The 15645-nt window shown below is 42.8% G+C and overlaps 1 protein-coding gene across 2 annotated transcripts in view; it reads left to right on the top strand.

The window, feature by feature from the left end:
• ECSIT (ECSIT signaling integrator) overlaps positions 1-15645 on the top strand; it is a 354144-nt gene that overhangs the window by 240968 nt on the left and 97531 nt on the right. For both annotated transcript variants that reach the window (XM_044084634.1, XM_044084633.1), the window contains exon 4: positions 13152-13375. In XM_044084634.1, coding sequence (XP_043940569.1) covers positions 13152-13375 — 224 coding nt within the window. The remainder of the gene's footprint in view (positions 1-13151; positions 13376-15645) is intronic.

The raw sequence follows: 15645 nt of genomic DNA, 5'->3' as shown, positions 1-15645 counted from the left end.
GGGGAAGGCCATTTCAAAGCTAACCATTTCCAAGTGGATAGGCCATTGCATTCATTTCTGCTGTAAGCACCATGGCAAACCTACCCCACAGGGGATAAGACCCCATTCAACCAGGGCTGCATCTACCTCTACAGCCTTTCTCAGAGGTGTCCCTACCAGGGACATCCTAGAAGCTGCTACCTGAAGTTCTGTATATACCTTCACCAAGCATTACCACTTGCCAATTTTTTCTAAATCCAGAGCAGGCTTTGCCACTGCAGTCTTGCAGGGCCTTATAGCTGGTCCTAATGCTATCTAATTACCTCCTCCCATCCTTAGCTTTGGGAATCTACCCAAATGTGATGACTGCAACAGTGAAACACGAAGAACGTAGTACAGTTGTGTACACTTACCATAAATGTAGATGTTCAAGTGTATTCACTGTTGCAGTCCTGGTTACCCTTCCTCCAGCCCCCTGACTTTTATTGACTATACCTCTATTCTTGTTTACTATGCTTAAAGCTTTGTGGTGTATTTGCTTTTTTGTTGGAGGTGTAACCTTGTATATAATTGCTTCCCATTATGGGGCCACCTGACATCTGGGGCAAGAAAAACTGATGTAATGGCGTCAGCTGCATGCTTTATACCCCTGACTACCTGACGTCATAGAAGATGAGACAGCAACCGACGCAGGACCCAAGACTTTGATAATCAAGCCGACTGAGGGCCACTGCAAGCGGATAATACAAATGGGATGACTGCAACAGTGAATACACTCAAACATCTACATTTATGGTAAGTGTACACAACTGTACTTTCCTAATTACACATTATGGATTATTGGTATTATTAACTACAATTATTGAGCACTACACTGTGTGTGAACAGTATTGTATGTGCAGAAATTAGTGTGGACAATTTTGATATTGAAATCTAATCAATATTTGATACAAATAAATAGACGTTTGTGTATGTTTCACATTATGAAATGTATGATATTTTGTATATTTTAATAAAAATCTGTTTAAGGGAGCATGGCACCATAATGTCTGAGGTATCATTTTGAAGATAGCATCTCTTCAGGCAAACTAGCCCTAATGCATTTTCTTTGTGTACCACACCAGCAGAGATACAGTAGTTTTTATTTTAGATTTGAAATTGTTGATAATTTTCTATATTTATTGTAATCTCTGGAAGGATGCATTGCAGCAAGATAGATAAGGGTTGATTTTTTTAAGTTAGCATCAGTTTGGACAGACTGATTCCAGTTCATGAACCTTATGTAGAGCCACTACAGAGATAAATTAATTTTGTTTTCAGATTATATTTTGCATATTGGCCATATATCTGATGGTGAATACTGCAACATGATGGATGATGCTTCATTCTGATACTGACATTGTGGACAGTGCCCACTAATGCATGACTTCTGTGTACTAAAGCTGTAGAGATACAACACTTTGCTTGTCAGACTGAGAAATATGAATGTTTTCATATTTCTGTCAGTATTTCCGTAAAGTAGCTTGGCAAGTACTGCTTGAGGTCTCATTTTGAAGCTGACACACAGAGAAATTATCTGCAGATCCTAGATGGTATGGTGATTGAGGTGTAACTTGTTTTAGATAGTGTATTGTATAACCTCTGTCGTTAGTATCAGTTATAGATTTGAGTTTGCAGTGTCAGTACGTCCATTACTATTATGATCTGTGATTGCTTTTTACGTAGTTGTTACAGTTTGAGTTATGAGCATTTTCTTTTGGTTTGGTTATAGAAATGGGCTCGGTAAAAGTAAGTTCAGAATGTACCATTTTTCCTACTGGGGAAAATAACAGCCATCATACTTGAGCTTCTCTGGTATGAACAAAGTCATTTTCCTTCTGAGAAGCGTAACTCTGCCTCCTTTTGAGACAGCTTCCAGAATAGGTATGAAATTTCTATTGTGGATTACCATTTTTCTAGTGACAGTCATGTCTGATAGATGTTTTTTAGAACTCTAGGCCATACATATCACACCACCTTACCTAACATTTCATAAGGGTAGTAGTATCCCCAGCACAAACCACTCCCGAGTCTAACATGAATCTGTCAGCCAACCTTATATGTTTCTGTAATTGTGACAGCAAAGGAGAGTACTTGCTTAGGTGTTCTTAGATAGCTGCATTTTTATTTAGATTGTACAAAATGATTCAGAAAGAATGCTCAATTATTTGCCTCTGCAGCTAACGACTTAGTTACATGAGTGTCTAAAACTTAACTGAGGGATTGCTTGATTGCATTAAATTTGTTCATAAAAAAAAATATGGGAAAGCGGTACTTGTCATGCCCAGAGTTATTTCTTCCAGGGCAGTGCCACTTCTCAGGCCTTTTGACACTATCCTTCCACTGATGTCATTTGTGCAGCAGCTTCTTGAACTTCGCTGGGAACATTTTTCTGAAACATTGCAAGCTTTAATGTGATCACTAGGTCCCATTCTCCCTTTGGAGGCACTGTAGTCTAAGACCACCTAGGTAAGTTTGCTTGGGTCTACACTCCAGCATTAGAGGAGGAGGACGATGAGCCAGACCATATCCGATTTATGTACTTTAACATAATGATTGATCTGCTTGCTTGTTGGTTCGTCCTCTTATACATTCCTTCCCAACCACCCACCAGCCCAACGGGTTTTGCTTATGATGGCATAAGTGGTCCTTTTTTGACATCACCCTATTTGGCCTATCCTAATTTGGAGGCATGTAGGGAGTCATGGTAGGGGAGGAACCGATGCCTACAATTTGTCGTCTGTGCTGAGATGGCCGTGAGCTAGAGCTTCAGTTCTGGCTGAGAGAGAGGGTACACCATGACAGCGCAGATCTGCTGCTACTCTAACTGCATAACTTTCCATTATATTCATTGCCAGGCAGTTGCCAAAATGTGTATAGAATACTCGGGACCTCTACATGGCAATTATTGCCCTGAGAAAAGCATTTGACTCCATTATTTAAACGCTGAGGAAGGTACTGCAGTGTTTTGACTGCCTTACCAAAACTCTGTTTAATTTTGCAATACTTGCACCCCACATAAATTCTCATTATGCCAGTTACGTAACTATTAAAATGAAGTGCTTGTGCCTCAAGATTCATATCTGTCACCGTTTGTAAATGGGGCTTGGCCTGTCAATAGAGGGGCGGTCATGGCAGACAGTAGCCCTGCTCCCCCTTCCAAAACTGCCATTATGAAAAATACAGTCTGCCGATTTGATTACAATGGCATATCATCTGAGCTTTTTAGAGTTATTTTTCCCCATCTTCTGAAGGTAGTTGTGGTAAACACCCCAGTCTCATGATATTGAAGTTTCTGCCTGACCAGATGTCTTGGCAGTGTTCTCTATAGTGATTCAAAAAATGAGCTGTTTCAGTAAATATTTGTGTTAGTGAATAACTTTGAAGGAATTATGCATTTCCTTTTTCCTTACACGTATCCTGGAATGCACCATTGATTGCTTCCTTCAATAATTACATGTAATACAGAATTGATAGAGGATCTTCAGTGCTGAATGTGCCGAATGTGTGTTCTTTTTCCCACACATCTGTCATTGACTAGCATTATGCTGATGGCTACCCTATCCTTGTATTCAGTACTTTTAATCTCCAAGCTGCACTAGTACCTCTGAAGAAACTTAATAAAATTTGGTGCTGTCCCTTACCCTTGAAGAAGGTGAAAATGCTCTAGCGGCCTCCTTGAGATTTTGCACATGGCCCTGCAACACCAGAGACAGTTGAACATTTCCTGTATAATTCATTAGTGATTTTTCCTTAACAGAGTACATATACATTGAGTTTCAGCACAGGGTCTTCTTTGCTGGTACAGTTTTTGGGAAACTGATTAGCACATCTTCAGACCTTTGCTTACAAGAAAGGCAAAAAGATATAGGAGTTAAGATGTCAGTTGCCATTCATGCCGTTATTTATGCATATGAAACTTTGGTGACTAACCAGCATCATCCGAAGAGACTTGGAGCAGTGTCATTGCTGTTTTCTGGAAAGTCCTTAAATATGTTATCTGAGAATGCCCACCGTAGTAATATCTGTGTTTCATGAAAGCCAGTGTCACTGGAACGGAGTCGTTCAGTCCCAGACATCAGTGGCACTTATTTAGGTACTACATTTGGTTGTCATTTAAATACAAAGTATATCGTGAAATAGTAGTTTAATCATAGTTGTAGAACCTGTTGTGGTCAGTGTAAGTGCTACAGAGACCCGCTGAGTATGCTATGTGTTAAAATGGATAATGGACTTCACTGATTGTTACACCCTGGCCACTGTAAGATCTGTTTTGGAACCACAGCTTTTATGAATGAAGTGATATCCTCTTCTTGAAGAGAAGTATCAGTTTTTCTAAACTGAAAAAGTAAACACTAAAAGTTGTTGTTAGTCTTTCGGCTTCTCCCAGTAAGGGGTCGCCACAGGGGAACTCCAGTCCGCTAATGATAGGCAGTAGATTTTTATGAAACGCCGAGGTGCCAGCTCGACGCCCAACCTTCAACGAAGACACGCCTATTTACTCACACATGTCTTTCGAACGCTACCCAACTGCGGGGAGGACATGCAGACTCCACACAAAAGGCACTCCCAAGCCAAGCAGAGAATCGAATGGGAAAACCTCTTGCTGTGAGGTAACAACGCTACCGCTGTAACACTAAATCAAGTTAAAAAAAAAAAAACTCCTACTGACTACTAGGCTGATGCACCTCATGAACATGTCCATTTTTTGTGGCCATATCTGTGGGTTTAGGATTGGATTACTGAATGACCTTAGGAACCCACCAGTAAACCATGACACAGCAGGATTTGCTGAAGATTGTCTAAAAGCAGTTCGATAACCAAATTTTCTGCACTATAATTTCAACAATACAAAAGTGTTAATGCTTTGGTTTTAAAAACAGTTTTTGAATTACAGAGTAAGAACTTGTGCATTATGAATGCCTTCATGATACATGTAGCCAGTGCAACAATGGCTTTTGATTAAAAAACAAATTGCAATAAGGTATTTTTTTCTGCGCTTGTTTTGATTCCAAAAGACCTGTAGCACCCAAAAGTCTCCTAGCATTCTGAAATGATTGGTAAATTGATCAATTTGAAGTTGTAATACTCCAATTCCTGAACTTCCACGCAAAAGGGGGAAGTGATGAATTAAGGGGAATCTTCTTTAGAATCCAGAATATCCTGCAAAATCCATTTGTTCGCATGCAGTTTCAATTTGAAATGTAAGTGACTGAAATTGTATTTGACTGATTTGCTGAATTTGACAACTCTAGTTTTGTGGCATTGTCAGGCATCAGATGATGATTTAAGACCAGTTTGTTGAATTTTCTTGATAAGCAGCAGTCTAAATTTGTGACACTGGAGTGGGGTTTAAATTGTTTCTTTCTTCCTTGATTTTTGTCAGTTTTACATTTTCATTATGGCTTTGATGAAACAATCTTCACCAAAATCTGCTTGGATGAATTGCACCACATCATAAAAGAAATCTTGTAGATTTTATTAAAAAGAAGTTATGTACTCACCATAACTTTCCATGTGAGTTGTTCCATCTCGCCTTCATTCTTCACTGATGGGCTCGGAGCCAATCCTCTGCTCCAACACAGCCGACTAGCAAGCTGAAAGTTTTCCAGTAGCTCGAGACCTAGCCCCTTATCCCGCAATGCACTGCTGGAATTACCTCAGATCTTGTTTGCTGCGTACCATATAGTGCTACTATAATTATTCTGCCTAGGAATGAAGACACATTGAGAAACCAGGGTGAAGACCGCCTCCAGATCAACTGCCAGCCAGGAGGGAGAAGGAGGGGGAGGGACGTGAGAATGAAGGCGAGATGGAAAAACTCACATGGAACGTTATAGTGAGTACATAACTTCTTTATGTGAAGTTGTTCAATCTTGCCGTTCATTCTTCACTGATGAGTAGCGTCCCTAGCACCCTAACCTTGGATGGCTTACGGAAGTGCACTCTTCAGAACCGTAGAACCAAATGAAGCCGTGTCCCTGGAGGCCTTATCCACTTTGTAATGAGTTATAAAAGTGTGAGGTTTACACCATGTGGCTGCAGCACAGATGTTGTCTAGAGGTAATTTGGCTTGAAAAGCTGAAGAGGTACAAACTGCTCTGGTTGAATGAGCCTTCACCTTACTAGACAAGGGCATGTTGTGAAGAATAGGTGTAAGTGATACAATCCAACAGCCACTTGGAGTTGCTTTGGCGACTGGTTTACCTTTCCTGGCCTCAGAAAAAGACACAAAAAGCTGATCTGATTTCCTAATCTCTTTTGTTCTGTCTAGATAAAATCTAAGTTGTCTGTGAACATCAAGTTTGTGCAACATGTATTCCAATTTGTTGGTGTGATTAGGGAAAAAAACAGGCAACTCAGTGACTTGATTGATGTTAATCTCTGAACATACTTTAGGCAAAAAAGATGGGTTTGTCCTGAGAGATACTCTGTCAGTATGAAAGACCATTTAAGGAGACTTGATGGATAGGGCTTGGAGTTCTGACACTCTGCGGGCTGAAGTGATGGCTACTAGGAAGATAGTTTTCCACGATAGAAATTTTAGCTCAGAAGATGATGCAGGCTCAAAAGGAGGAAGAATGATGCGAGATAACATAAAATTTAAATTCCAGGGAGAATAAGGAGTCTTCACTGGAGGCCTCATGTGAAAGGAACCTTTTAGAAAAGCTTTACACAGTTGGTGAGCCATAATATTCAATCCATCAATCCCTAGATGGAAATTAGATATAGCAGCTAGTTGTACCCGCACCATAGCAGCCGCTGCTCCTTTGTTGAAAATTTCTGTCAAGAATTGTAAAATAGAAGACAATGGTGCTTGGTAAGGGACAGTATTATGGTAGGAAGCCCAAATGGAAAATCTCCTCCACTTACTACGATACAACTTTCTAGTGGAAAGCTTATGGGAAGCCAACAAAATTTGACTAGTGTCACGGGAAAGATTATAAAGCCTGGCTATGTGGGGAATTGGTGCAGCCAAGCGGTTAGCTTCAGTGTCTGCAAAGAAGGATGGAGATCTCCTGACTGATGTGTCAATAAGTCTGGAACTGGGTCCAGGATCCATGGGTCTTCCAGAATGTGATGGTAAAGAAACGGAAACCAAATCTGCCGAGGCCATTGAGAGGCTATAAGGATGATTGTCCATCCCAGCGACTTTGCTTTCTGTAAAAATCTGGGTATCAGAGGAATTGGGGGAAATGCATAGAGGAGTCCCGGGGGCCAATCGTGGACAAGAGCATCCCTCGGAGACTGACCTGGTGGGGGAATCGGGGCAAAATAGCTTCTGCATTTCTTGTTGATATGACTGGCAAACAGGTCGCAGGAAGGCTGGCCCCATTTGCGGAAAATCCTGTCCGCAATTTCTTGTTTGAGGGACCATTCGTGGTGCAATAAAATTGCCCTGCTCAGTTTGTCCGCTATGATGTTGGATTTACCCGGGATGTGCATTGCTAACAGAAAGCGCTGGGATGACACTGCCATACTCTGAGGGCTTCTTGACAAAGGGGGAAAGACTTGGTCCTGCCTTGCTTGTTCAGGTACCAGACCACTGACATGTTGTCTGTCTGTATTGCAATTGTCCCTAGAGGGAGAGAGTCCTGAAAGTATTGCAGCGCTAGAAGTACTGCTGTCATCTCCAGGACATTGAAATGCAGATGTGATTTTTGATCTGTCCATGCGTGTTGGGCAGTCTTTCCCTGAAAATGCCCCCCACCCCACCCTATCAGGGAAGAGTCCGTGATCACAGTGGCAACTGGAGGGGGTAGCATGAAGGGACATCCTATTGTGACATGAAAAGACGTCAACCACCACTGAAGATCCTTCTTGCAAGAATTCGTTATCAGGATTGTGTGATTCATTGGAACTTTTTGGTAAGACCATCGCATGACTAGGAGCCATTGAAAAATCCTCATATGCATCCTTGCTAACGGGATTGCCAATATTGTTGCTGCCATCAATCCTAGTACTTTCAATACCTCTGCAGCTGGTGCTCTTTTCTTTGATACCAAGGACGTGATGTGTTGGCGAAGAATACAAACCCTTTCTGGTGGAAGACGAAGAGTGGTGGTTGACATGTCTAATTCTGTCCCTATAAAAACGATATGCTGAGATGGCAACAAGGCAGACTTTTCGAAGTTGACTTAATGCCTAGCCGATTGCAGAGTGTCAGAGTAGCCTCTCTCGTTTGAAGAAGTTGATGCCTGGTGGTGGAGGTAAGGAGCCAATTGCAGAGTGTCAGAGTAGCCTCTCTCGTTTGAAGAAGTTGATGCCTGGTGGTGGAGGTAAGGAGCCAATCGTCCAAGTACGGAAACAACTGGAATCCTAGATGCCTCAGGTGAGCCGTGACTACTGCCATGCACTTGGTGAACACTCTGGAGGCTGTAGTGAGACCAAAGGGCAGAGCTCGGAATTGAAAATGATTGGCTCCCAGCCGGAAACGCAGGTGATCCCTGGATGATCTGGCCATCTTTATGTGGTAGTACGCATCCTTGAGATCAATCGAGCACATCCAGTTGTCTTTTCCTAAAAAGGGAAATATGGACTGTAGCGTGACCATTCGGAACTTCTCTTTCCTCATAAATTGGTTGAGTCTGCTGAGATCCAAAATGGGTCTCCTGTCCCCTGTTTTCCTTGGAACCAAAAAGAATCTTGAGTAAGTTCCGAATCCTGTTTGGTCTGCTGGGACTGGCTGGATGACTTTTTTTTTTTTTTTTTTTTCCCTAGCAATCGGCGTACCTCTATTGTTGCTTGTTCTCTGTGACTGGGTGGAACGTCCGGGATTTTTTTGACTGGATGGGGCTGGGTGGAGAACGGTATGAAATACCCTCTGGAAATGATACTTTGTACCCAATTGTCGTTTGTTATATCTAACCAGGCTTCTGGGTACAATGACAAGCGACCCCTGACTATCTCCAGAGTAGGACAGCCGGCCTCCCTTCAGGAGCGCTGGTAGGACTGACCAGAGAAGTGATCTCTATCACCCTGGTGTTGCAGACCCCCTCTGCCGCAAGGGCGGCATCTTCCATTGTAACCCCCTCCTCTGCCTCTGGAGCAGAGCTCTCCACGTGTGTCTTGAAAGGCTCCTTGGGCTTTCCGGAACCACATCTTTCCTCCCCTCTGACCTTTAGGATAGGGTCCAGTGGGGGTGGAAAAACTGACTCCAATGGCAGACAGAGTCTTTCCTTCTTGTTCACACCTGGTCAAAGTCTCCTTCACCTTTGGCCCAAACAAGGATGAGCTGTCAAACAGGGTATTCGTAAAGGAAGACTTGAAGGACTCCGCGAAGGAACAGAGTCGCATCCAGGCATGCCCACGAAGAGCAATTCCTGTACCTGCAGCTCTACTCGAACCATCAGCTGCGTAAGATACGAGACACATGAACAAGTTAACTATTGAATTAAGGGTAGCAAGCTGGGTAGCAACTTTGTCGGATACACTCGTAGCTACAGCACCCTGAAGAGTATCTCCCAACTCCTTAAGGAGATCTCTCTGCAGTCTAGTAAAATGGGTCAAGTAGTTCAATGATCTGAGTGAGAAAGTCACTGAACTAAACATGCGTTTCCCATATCTATCCATGATCTTGGATACTCTGTTAGGAGGATGGATAGATGAGGAAGTCTCAGACATTTCCTTTTTGGTGGCTGCCTCCATCTCCATGGCATCAACAGGGACTCCCTTGGTGAAAAAGGACTTATCTATGGGGGCAGAAATATACTTATTGGGCCTTGTAGGGACAGGTTCCATAGATTCTGGTGACTCCCACGCCCTACGAGAGACTAGATCCATAAGCTCATCGTAGGGCAGAGACACTCAAGAGGTGGAAGGTTGAGGCCCGAATGCCTGCAGGAGAACTGACTTATCCTCAGTAGGGCTCTTGGACTGCCAATCACCCCTCTGCCTAAGAATTTCAAGAATCTCCGCAAAGGAGATGTCCTCACGGGGGGATCTAGGGGACCCTTCTGATTCATCCAAGTCAGTGTCTGATGTTAGAGACTCTTGTGGGGAGTCCAAATGCCTCTTCTTGCATAATCTCTTCCTGGGAACTTTTTCAGGTGGAGCCTCTAGAGAGGTCTCAGAAGAGCAGGGAGTGCTTTCTGGGGCTGCCTGAGGCTCTGGGTCTCTGCTTTGGATGACCGGAGGAAACAGAAACTGACACAGGCCCTTTAGGGGAGGAAGAGGCCAGACCTGGAGATGAGGAAGTCTTAGGAGACAGCACTCACCTCATGGCTTCGAATGCACCACGGCTCCGATGAGAAAGAGTCGACGGATCATGAGGAGCCGTGGGCTCCAAGCCTGAGGTAGGAGCCGAGCTCACCCAAGCTGAAGCCCCGAAAGGAAGAGTCGGCACAGACAAGTCTGTGCGACTATCTTCCCCGGACCAGACCAGAGAGTGTCTGCTCCTAGAGTCACCGGTCGGTGCCGAGGACGTCCGAGCAGATGGAGCCGACGACACTGGAACAGGTGTTGGCTCCAAGGGATCCACAATCATCAGGTCAGCCTCCTCCGGCTCCGAAGGTCCGGTATGGCTCTGAGGAGGAGCAGACAATTCAGGAGTAATGGTCTTCGGCAACGATGGTTGGGTCTGAGCCGACAGCAATTTAGCTAGGCCCAGTGGCTTTAAGAGCTTCTGAATCGGCCAGTCCATGTCCAGATCGGACAGAACCAGCCGGTCCATATCCAGATCGGACAGGCTGACTGAAGACCTGGAAGAGTGAATAGATGGCGTCGATTGGAGAAGTGGAGAGGGAGGTTTTTCGGCAACCAGTTCCAAAGCAGTGTCCCGGGTCCAGAAAGAAGAGACTGTCTGCTCCGAAGTCACAACACTTTCCAACTTTTTCCCTTTTTTGTCCTGGATTCTGAGGAAGATTTGGACAATTTGCTGGCCCCATCCTAGTCAGACAATGCCTCTGTGAAAGGGTGTTTAATAATACCCCTGTCATCTAACTTCCTCTTCCTTTCTGCGAGCACTTGTGTGGAAAAAGAATGGCAGATACTACATGACTCATGCAGGTGCACCTCACCCAAACAGTACACACACTGCACATGGGCATCCGTAACGGACATCTTTTGTCTGCAGTCTGGGCACTTCTTGAAACCAGACTTAGGATTCTTTTCCCTTTCTTCAGACATAGCAACTAACTTCCTGAAAAAAAATCACAAGATCAAAAAACACTTTGTTTGTGTCTTTTGGCTTTTCCCGGTTAGGGGTCGCCACAGCGGAACTCCGGTCTGCTAATGATTGGTAGTTGAGTTTTACGTGCCGAGTTACCAGCCCTGACGCACAACCTTCAACAAAGGTACGCCCATTCACGCATGTCTCCACGCAGAAGACGCTGTAGCTGAGAATAGAACCGGACAGCATCTTACTGTGAGGCGACAACGCTACCGCAACACCACCACTATTTAACTATATAAAAATAGTTCAACACAGAAATGAGTAATCTAATAGTAATATTCAAAAAGCCCAAAAGGGGCAACTCTAATATATCTAAAGGCTATATACAATTCACTACAAACAGCAATGCAAAAAGACAGCACAAAAGCCCAAAAAGGCAACTAGTAACAAGAGTAAGAAAAGGCCCAAGGCTAACAGGCCGAAGGCAAGCACTAGAGATTTACTGGGAAAAGGGGAAAAACAGAAAAATCTGCTAAACTAGGTAATACTGTGTAAATATAATAGAAAGATATAAAAATGCAATGGAAAAACTTGCTGAAAGTTGAAAATTCCCACAATAGTCTTGAACAACGCTGGAAACCAAGAGATCCGTGCCACGGCAAACTAAATCTGAGGTAATTCCAGCAGTGCATTGTGGGATAAGGGGCTAGGTCTCGAGCTACTGGAAAACTCTGAGCTTGCTAGTCGGCCGTGTTGGAGCCAAGGATTGGCTCCAAACCCATCAGTCAAGAATGAACGGCGAGATTGAACAACTTGACATCTCTTCTTTGCTGTTGACTAAATTTGTGTGATTCATACAAAATGAGTTCACTTCTGTAATGCAAGGAGGCATATTGGATCATCTTTATTACAAACAGTAACTTGAAATTGTATGGTACCACACAAGAAATCTTGTTTTTGTTTTAGAATGTCTTAGTGGTGGTTGTAAGTAATTGATGAAAAAAGAAAAATTACCATGGAAAATTATCTTTGTTAGCTACCCTGTTTTCAAGTCAGTCTGTTTCTTCCTTTGATCTTTGTAGGCCTCATTATAATAAGTGGATACAGCCTGCTTTCTGTGATAGTGTCATTTTGAAATTGTGGGTAGAGCCTTTTTGGCTTTTTGTAGCTGTGCATACGTTGGCCCTATTTGATGTCCGGTTCTATATATTACAAGATCGAAGCTTTACTTAATCGAATAAGTAAAGCTCGAACTCGTAATATCAAAACCGTAAATTGTCAAACAGCCGATTTAACCCAGGGAAACACTTCCCTTGGCCGTTCTGTGGAGTATGCCCATTTCTCCAATTTGGAGGGATCTCGGAGTTGGTATATTTAGGTAGAGGGGGTGTGGGGGCAAAGCCCCCCCCCCACTTGATTTTGGATGTAAAGTTTGTTTTTTTTTGATTCGGCCAAGGAAAGTGTTTCCCTTGGTTGAATCATCCGTTCGACACTTTTAGCTGTCGATATTACAAGATCTAGCTTTAGTTATTCGATTAACTAAAGCTTCGATGTTGTAATATAGATGCTGATATCCTGCTGTAGTAAACTGTTGACAGTACAGTACTGGCATGAACATTCTTCCGTTGCGTCTCCCAGTATGTCATTGTTACACACCAATTCTGTGTCTTTCAGTTTGACTTATATGGTTGCATAAGTCTTCTCATTTAAATAATTTCACACTGCTGTATGTTTTACTATTGTGATTTAGGTTTAAATGTATTTAAGGGAACTGCTGCTAATTGCAGGAAATCCAGGAGCATAACCATTTGTCTTGGAAGTAGCTTCTCATTTTAGGATATAATGTTTAGTTACTGCATTTGAATATTGGAGTACAGTTTAATTGTAGTTGATTAGTGGCCTGCAAAGCATGGCCATGGTGGCACAGTTCTGCTAGACTGATTTTTGCTAGTATGCATGGAAAATGCAAGTGACTGTGTATTTCACTGAAGCCTGTTTTCTTTTCTTTGTGTTCCCGCAGGAGTCATGCCAAATACTGAGACAAAAGTTCTGCTGATTCAGATTTTTGGGCGAAAGAGTCATCCGGTACGCAAGTTTCAAAGGATTTTGTATTGGTTTCCAAAGTTTAAACATGTCAACCAGTACCCTGTGCCAGATCATTTGCCAGTTGACCCTGTGGATTTAAGCCGCATTTGTCTTCAGCGGATTGCTGCTGATATGGATGCTAAAGTTACTGTTTATCAGGTAATGTTTGTGTATTTGGTTTTAGTAATCAGATGTAGCTGAAACTGCATAGAGGGTCAGTGCTGTTTTATGCTGTGTTGCTCGTTAATATCTATATTTCCCTTTATGCTTTGTTTACCTGATGTTTTGAAGTATGCATCATTGTCTAGATGTTTGGAAGTTAGAAGATGTGACATTTTCATCCAAGTTCATGACCACTGTGTTCTTGAACTGTGTCAAAGTTTGTTCATTGTTTGCGGTATGCATCATTGTCCATTGTCTAGATGTTTGGAAGTTAGAAGATGTGACACTTTCGTCCAGGTTCATGACTGCTGTGTTCTTGAACTGTATCAAATTTTGTTCATTGTTTGAAAATGATTCTGCCAATGAAAGGCACTTCAGTAGTTAAATTTTGGAGTGCAGTAGACTGCTGTAGTATGCTTAGTATGACAGTACTTCATGAGAGGAGTATATAGTTGTACATTATCCTTCCATATGCTGCTGCTGCAGAAAATATGAAGACTGGTCTGCATTTGTAAACATTTGAATAGTAATGGTGATAAAATGGTAAAATGAACTAAGCATTGCCTCTAAATATTAAAAATGCCCAGAGCAGTCGTTTGGGCTACAGAGTTCATCAGTATTACAGTTCTTGAAAGTCTTTCTAGAAGTGTTGTGGGTTATGTTTGTCAAAGTGGTTTGCAGTGGTTTGAACTCAGCAGTGGTACCAGCCTTCTTGTACATTATTAGCTCTGTTGGATGGAATGGCATTCTCCTTATTCAGGAATACACACAGGCATGCGTAGGCTTTGAGGTACAGTTTGATAAACCCCAGAATAGAGTCTAGATGATGAAGCTGTGGTAGCAGCCAGGATAACCTAGGAGCTGCTGAAGGAGTGTCCACTGAGAGAAGTTCCTAAAGGTTCTTACCATATGCACAAAGGTGTAGGGCTTAACTCTGTGAAGGAGGGCTTACACTGCAGTGGAGTACAGTGTTTGTGTGGAAGAAAGCACCACTGTTTGCTTAGCATAATGACCATTCTACTGCACTTATTGGACAACAGAAGGGAGGATTGTAAGCATAGAATTCAAAAATCCTTGTAAACATCAGCGATGGTCATACTAAGATTACTACTTCATCTCTTCTTGTTCAATGGAATGTGAGGTATCTGCTCTAGTTTATACATTTGATGTCCTTCCTTATCAGTGTTGCAGTATTCCTTACAAAAGGGATATCCTACTGAGGACAGCCTTATGTCTGGCTAGCATACCAAAGCCTTTGGCCCTTCCAAGACCTATAAAAACATACGTTCTCCGTCCAGTATGTAAGGTATATAAGTGACATATGAACACCTAGTCCTCAGAACTTGTTTGCCGCCAGTCCGAATGCGATGTTTTTGAATTTGGTCTTTGAAGTTGTTGCATTGTTTCATCTACCGAGCCTATGGCAGAGTACCATTAGGGACTTTCCTTCTTTCTTTTGCTGGGTTACCACTTTACATGTCATCCAGAAAGGAGGAATGTGTGTGTGGGAGACAGATTCCCTATAAAGATGGACATAGGAAGTGCCTTTTCTGCATAGGTGCAGACCACAGTCACACTCTGTGCTTCGTATCGGTTTGTCCTCCCTTTCCTTTTACTTACAGAACAACTGTCTGAAGTTGCTAGCCGAGTGAAGTATGTGGCATCTTAATCCGCCTCTCTGGACATTCAGATGCCTCTTAAGAAGTCTAAGACGACGCATGTAGAGACTTGTGTTTTCCAGCCCCTACAAAATGTTTTTGTCAAGTCAGTTGAGGAACTCGAGGGCTGTCCAGTTCCTACACCAGCTCCCTCTGTCGCAACCTAGTTGGTGGCCGACAGAGCTGGTGTATCACATGTCCACTGAGGCTGAGCATATGTCTCTTACAGACAAGAAGGGGGGGGGGAGCTGCTGCTGCTAATTTTTATCGGAAGAGCCTAGGGGGATTCCCCAGGTACTTGTTAGGAAAGAGGTTCATGCTTTCCTCATTGAAGTCAGGCAGAGATCTGAACTACCTAAGCTTGTTAGGGCAGAGGTTCCTCTTAAAAAAAAAAAAAAAAAAAAAAAAAAAGGCAGAAGTCCAAAAATGTAGTTCCTGTGACCAAGGATCCCTATAAAGAGTGTCAGGATTTCATTCAGGGTCTTTTTAGAGTCTTATGGACTTGAAGTCTCCCCAATGGTTATCTGTCCTTTTTTCTTCTATTCCTTCTAAAAGGCTTAGGAAGTCTGACTCTTACGATGATAATGTGGAGTTGAATTCTGGGGAAGA

Source organism: Protopterus annectens, chromosome 9.part0 (genome assembly GCF_019279795.1).
Source record: "Protopterus annectens isolate FY-2018-M chromosome 9.part0, PAN1.0, whole genome shotgun sequence".
NCBI lineage: Eukaryota > Metazoa > Chordata > Ceratodontiformes > Protopteridae > Protopterus > Protopterus annectens.
This window is presented reverse-complemented; position numbering and strand designations above follow the sequence as displayed.